Below are 7,045 nucleotides of genomic sequence, written 5' to 3'. Positions count from 1 at the left end.
TGAGATTAACCTTGGGTACACTGGCAACCTAATGACAGTTATGGCCCTGTTTCCTCTGCTCCAGAGTCAGTTTCTCATCTCCACCACCATCAAGGCCCCGCACAGATAGATTACTGGGCAAATATGGCCATAAAACATTCTCCTTCAACCCGGCCACATTTATCCCTCAAGATACCACAGATGAACTGAAGTGGAGAGATGGTCACGGAGGCACAGGTGGGGGGGGAGAGAGAGAGAGATAGAGAGAGAGAGAGAGAGAGAGAGAGAGAGAGAGAGAGAGAGAGAGAGAGAGAGAGAGAGAGAGAAGGAGTCACTTAAGATAAATGGATAGAAGGGGAAGAAAGGAGGAAAGGTAATAAGATGGAAAGTGAAAAATTCCCAGAGGTTATTCCAAAGCTGCTGGTGCTCATCTAAGCATTCATGATTTAGTTCTTACTTCCATTTCTCACAGCATTTACTACCAGTCTCAGTATGTACGGTAGCTTGCCACCATGGTGGCGTGGTGTCCCATTGAAAACAGTTTTTTTTTCAACAGGACATAAATAAACAAAGTCCTTCCACTGGAGCATTAGCAGGTTCACACATTATCCTGCATATACGGTCTTACTGACTGTAGGTGGTTTAATAGTCTCATCAAAGTGCATGCTGTGGGTATGAAGCAGATGCAGGGTTGACTGGAAAGTTATAGAATACAGAACATTTTACAGTAAATGTAAGTACTCTTGAAATCTGACGTAGGCCTACTGTAAAAGGAGTTGGGGCTGGGGTAGGGGTGCCTTTTCTTTTTCTTTTTCTTTGCCATGTCACGGGACAGCTTTCACCACACCTACTATTTGGCAGCACTGCAGGGGTATAAATCTTTGAAGAGCTGCAGCCTGCGTCACACGCACACACAAAGCACCCAGGCTGTTCCACCCAATGGGTGGAATGGAGAGACTGGCAATCAGAAAGAACCACCATGGGTCAGGTCTCAGGGTTGTGTGTGTGTGTGTGTGCGTGCGTGCGTGCGTGCGTGCGTGCGTGCGTGCGTGCGTGCGTGCGTGCGAGAGAGAGGCACAAAGGTCAACATAGCAGAGTAAGCAGACAATCCATCATATTTCTTCTTTATGGGAGTCATGTACAACCGTCATTGGCACAAGCAAGAAAATAAAATAAAAAAATATATACAAGCAATATAAAATATACAAGTAATAATGTACCGGTACATAAGCTTTGTGTCTGCAGATAAATCATTCAATGATTTGAGTAACCCCATGGAGCCTTGAGTTCAAAACATTTTTTTTTTTCATTTTTTTTTCCACATTCCTAAGACAATAATTTGATTATAATAAATGTATCCCCATTGATTCCGGATGGAGACCTCATCCGTAGTCAATGGGCCTACAAAGAGTCTCCTCAAATTATTGGCTAAGGAATGCAACAAAAACTAAGATATATTATTAAACTCAAGTCTCCATGGGGTGAGCAATCAATAGAAAGAAAAAAAGTCATTTTGGGGGTGAACTACTCCTTTAAGAAAATAATGAATCATTAGAAAGCCTTTTTACTTTATAGTTATTTATTTTTCTGTGTCCATCTGATTGTTCTCAAAGGAACATAATGTCCTCCTAAGAGATCTACTGAGCTGTTATAATTACCACAATAAGTAATATAATGGTTGTTCTATTGATTTTGCTCAGCAAGTAATTGCAGGTCATCATTATAGTCTCATTCAGCACACGGTGAATGTTCATGAATATATTATGTGCTCATGCTTCTAACATAGATTTTGAGACATAATAAATCACTTTATTTAAGCTAATTATAGATGTATTTATTATACTCATCAAATCGTTTAATTATGTTCTTCCACATAATGTAATAATCGGGAGATAAGCGACCGTCACGTCGCAAATACAAACTTTAGAAGGCAGTCGTAGCCAATCAGGAGGGAATATGGGAAATGGGACAGATCCATGTTGATGATATGACTTTAGAGATACTGTGTACCGCTTTGTGTGATTTTAGGGCAAAATCTGTAGAGCAGTGTCCAAAAAGGAAGTACTTGTTTCAGCAGTTATGCCACAGTTGATGTGGACATGGCTACATTAACTTTAAAAAGTGATGGATCAACTAATGTTATTATTGATTATTTCTTAAGGTCTGCCTTTTTGTCAGCTTACTGCCCACTACAAAACATTTTTGCACACAAAAAGAAATACATAATACATGTGAGATCTCTATAAGGTCAAGTCTTTATTAGGATGGTGTCATACAGCAGTAAGATAGAGATGAAACAGTATTGTAAGTAAACTACATTCAATAACTATGCTTTTTTAAATTTATGGTAGCTCTAAAGGTAAAAGAGATAATGACGAGAGGAATACACACTTACTGTAATTTAACAGAACCATTCACGTCACACATGACCAGAATAAAAGCTGCTAGTGTTTTAAGGCATTTAATTCATACCATGATTTGGATTTGGCTGTTGTTGGTGGTGGTGGTGGTTTTGAGTTTTGTGGCACTGTAGTTTTTCACTTTTTCCATTTGTTAAGTCGTTGCACATGCACCAAGAAAGGTCTGGCAGTGCTGCAGTGGTACAGTAAGTTGTGTTCAGACATCTATGACCCTCATGGTTGATAGTGTAAACATAATGCCTTGAGTTTTTATTTTTCCTTTTTTTTTTTTTACATGTGACTGTTGGATTACTTTTAGTTACTTGTGTTCTCACATAATGCTGTTTATTTCAACTAGTACTTGTACCACTACATATACTGTACATCTGTCAATTTTTCCAAGTAGTTTTTTAAATTGGCCATACCTCCTGACAAGCCTCAACAGCTTCCCTTGAGTTTCTAAAGTGTTAAGCAACTAATACAAACACACTTACTACAGTACTAAGATATTTACCACAAGCCCCAAATAAAACAGCTGAACATTTTTCCATACAATCAATAGTTTTTCCCATTCATATTGCGAGTGCAGCTTGTTAGTGTTGCTTGCCATGACAGATATAAGAACAAGACAAGATATTTGTATTTAAACTGGCAGTGTGCAAGAAGGGAAAACGAAAGCTACAAAACTCACATCCTGAAGGAATTCTATTGGTGAGGTCATACTACAACAGACATTTGATTCAGTCATGGCCACAGTTAAAGAGAGAGGTCAGGGTGTCTCAAATACACCATGGTCTGCCAAGTTGTGCGTGACACTTTGGTTAATTTTGATTATTGTTGGCATAGTGTGCTTTGGGTGACATGATATCAGTTATTTAAAATGTGCTTCAGGCATATTTAATGGCACATGAGAAATTATTATGATAATACCTACATTCAGTGGCCCATGCATTTGTGCTAAAATGTCCTACACAGTCTCTAGTTGATGAGTTATAATGTGTCAAGAGATATGTTACGGTATTTTCTCCTGTTCTCTTTCTCTGTCCAGTTAGATTTATTTTTCTTTGCTCATCTGCTCTCACTCCTCTTTACTTGAGACCTTATCTTTTCCCTGCAATTGTGTTATAGACAATAATTGCCTAAACAAACTGATAGTCACTACCAAATGTAATAGTTTCTAGATTCATATACCGGTATATGCCCTGAAGAAGAACCATCATCATCATCATCATAATCATTATCATCGTCATCTCTATCACCCGATCAACATCCGATATCTACATCAGTCAGGTCCTAAGTGTAATAGCTTAATCACATATGACTTTAGGTTCAGTAATGAGTGTTGTATAAGGTGATGCAAAGCATGATCAATGGGGAGACCGAGGGGATGGGCTAACCCATTGATTCCATACTACTGATCATGTTGAATGAGCAATAGCCCAATGGATGATCAGTCAGCATGCAAGCATGAGATATACATATATCATGCAAGTTACGCTTGATTAATAAGCTTGTTTTTTGTTTTGCTTCAAGTTTATCAAGTGATAGTTCATTACATAGTAGCAAGAGTAATCTGGGAGAGGTCATTTGTTTGAGGGACATCATTGGGAACTACAATTTTGAATTTGGTCTTTTAATCTGTGAAGTACTCTTATCATGCAGAGCAGAGTGGACTGTAATAGTCAAGCAACAGATGCATCACACTTTGACAAATAGCCTGAACAAAGAGTTCTGACATCCTGCTCAGATGCTCCCTCTTTCTTCAAGAGTCTTCAAAGCAATACGAGTTGTGTAAGCATGGATTATGACAAAATGTCTCATTGAGCTATTATTGTATATTATATATATTTTTTCTTTCTTTTTCTACTAACTGTAGCCTGTGTGCATTTCTGTTGAACTGTAACTCTGATGTCAGAGCAAGTGTTTCTATTCATATTGTGAAGTGAATGTTATATGATATGTCTTTGCTTCGTTTTGTTTTCCCTTTACTGTAAGTGTGCACATACATTACGAGTCAAGCACACACATGCTACTTTTGGAATGTGTGAAGAATAACTCACAGCTTGTGGTTGGTTGTTGTATATAAATACAGTTGTTGTCTACTGTGTCTCAGAGTTACACTTGTAAGTCCAAAGTGATGAATAAGAAACTATGAATATTGTACCTTTATGGACCATACCTCTATAAGAGTACTAAGAATGTGCCTGTCATTGCTTTATGCTGATTTTGTGAGAAAGAGAATAGAGAAGTGCTGTGGTATTGTACAGGGTGATGGTTACAATAGATCTAGAACGTATTATTCTAAGAGCAGCCCTGTGAAGGGGAAAAGGGGACAAGGATAAATGGCAATGGATGCACTTGTGGATATTCGGATGATTTTAAGAAAGTAAGCAAGTGTGACCTGGGCAATTTCACTTGGCTTACAAGAAGGCTAGGCTGTGGTCATAATGACTTATCTCAGATCCACTCAAGTGCTTGAAGTGTAAAGGCTCAGGGTTTGATTTGGGATGCTTTGAGATGAAGAGGGACAGACGTTTGCAGGGGGAAGGCTAATTTTAGGGGTCTAACGGTGGACCTAGGTTGTTAATTTTTCTGGTTGGTAGGCATATCACTGGAATCCTGCTGCTTCTCCATCTTCTTGTTGGTGGTCTCCTCATATGCCTCACGCTGGGAGCCCTTGCCTCCAGATTTGCCCTGCTGCTGCTGGTCCTCCTCCTTGTCTTCCTTCTTGGAGCTCTTGACAGAGCTGGTGTAGACACGGGTCTGGTAGCCGTAGCTCTGCCCCCCACTTGTGTTAATGCTGGGGTAAGAGATCCCTGTGCTGATGCGGGTCTCCTCTCCTTCCAGCAGTTTCCTGCAGAGATGATGGGAAGTACAGTAAGTAACAGAGTGGAAGAAGGAGTGGAGGGGAGAGCGAGACAGGAATGACAGATGTAGATCTGCATTGCTCATAGGGCATTGTACAAACACACACACACACACACACACACACACACACACACACACACACACACACACACACACACACACACACACACACACACAAAAAAAGAATGAAGTGGAACTGAGAACCTGTGTGCAGACTTTATACATTTATTGTTGATCTGCTGTTTGTCCAGCACCGAGAGGATCTGCATGCTCTATCACACTTATCCGTTGTACTTACAGTACACTGGAGCAGTCCATGCTGAGAATCTATGCACTCAAGGTACTATTACTGTGTATAGTGTCTGTGTTATAAAATGGGTTATATCATATGGGATCTTATGACTCAAATACAAGGACAACATCTATGCCACATATCACTGAGCATGTATACTCACAGTTTTTAATTCTACCCTTAAATTATGTTTTCATTGTTTTGAACACAATCGCTAGCAAACTGATTAAACTTCCACCATTAGTATCACAATATTGTGTGAATTGTCATGAGAAAACACAACTTACCTGTAAGCTGCAATTTCAATATCCAGCGCCATTTTAACATTCAGCAGATCCTGGTACTCCCTCAGGTGACGGGCCATCTCATTCTTTGTGGTCCTCAGCTCATTCTCCAGCTGTGCCATGTTGTCCTATAAGTAACACAACAACGTGGGCCATGGTTGCAGTTACAGAAATCACTCAGCTCATACAGAGAATCAACACAAACCCATAGAACTATCAGCATACTGGAATGGTCCATCTGGCCATGCATAATGATATTTGAGGTCAACATACATAATTCCACAAGTAGAATAAATATATCCTTCAAATAAGCATTGAATAGTAAGCAGCACAAAATGCTAATGAATATTTGATGCAAATCACCCAGACTATGAACATTTAAATACTGGGCGTTGACAAAGGCAGACTAGAGTGCTTTGCCCCAGAGGGATAATCTTCAGCACCATGGATAGATCCTGCCACTAGCATCCTTTCTCTACATTCATTCTCTGATTGAAGCTTAAGTCTAAGATTGCCAAACTAATTACACTATTATCACCCCGCTTTGAATGAACTTTCATGCATGGAAAGAACGCGCTAGCTAATTTTCCTCATAACTTTCCTTTTAAATTTGCATTTGATATTAAATGGTCGCAATGAAAGAAACAAATAAACGAAATGTTTCTTACATGATAATTTCCAATCTCTGCATTGTGCCTATCCTCCATCTCCTGGAGCTGCCTTTCCAGGGACTCATTGGTTCCCCTCAGGCTCTCGATCTCGATGGTCTTGGACTGAAGCTGCCTCCTGAACTCGTTGATCTCTTCCCTACTGCTGCGGATGGCATCGTTACTACGGGTGGCCGCCTCGCTCAGGTCCGCGAACTTGGTCTTGTACCACTCTTCGGCAGACTGCAGGTTCTTGGATGCCATGGACTCGTACTGGCCACGGATCTCCTTGAGGGCGGATGTTAGGTCTGGCTTGGCCACCTGGTCCACCTCCACAGACACCTGGGCAGCCTGGATCATGTCCATCAGCTCGGCCACCTCCTCCTCGTGCACCTTCCTCAGGAAGTTGATTTCATCCAGGAGAGACTCCACCTTCTTCTCCAGGTCCAGGCGCACCATGGTGGCGTCGTCCACGTCCTTCTTGTACGCCTTGAGGGTGGCCTCAGCCTCCTCCCTCGCGCGGAACTCTTCCTCGTATTTAACTCTGAGTTTCTGCAGGTCGTCGTCGATGTTGTC

At 40.8% G+C, this 7,045-nt stretch overlaps 1 protein-coding gene across 1 annotated transcript; it reads right to left on the bottom strand.

Annotated features, from left to right (window-relative positions):
• Positions 1–4,961: 4,961 nt before the first annotated feature.
• On the bottom strand, positions 4,962–7,045 carry LOC308282256 (alpha-internexin-like; the record flags this gene model as incomplete). Its single annotated transcript, XM_080722602.1, has 3 exons — positions 4,962–5,232; positions 5,826–5,950; positions 6,491–7,045. Coding segments are annotated over 3 exons (951 nt in total), but the record flags the coding sequence as incomplete, so codon positions are not given.

The sequence above is a fragment of the Nannobrachium achirus genome (genome assembly GCF_963921795.1).
Source record: "Nannobrachium achirus genome assembly, chromosome: 3".
Classification (NCBI taxonomy): domain Eukaryota; kingdom Metazoa; phylum Chordata; class Actinopteri; order Myctophiformes; family Myctophidae; genus Nannobrachium; species Nannobrachium achirus.
The sequence above is the reverse complement of the archived record's forward strand: the minus strand, read 5'-3'. Positions and strand labels throughout refer to the sequence as shown.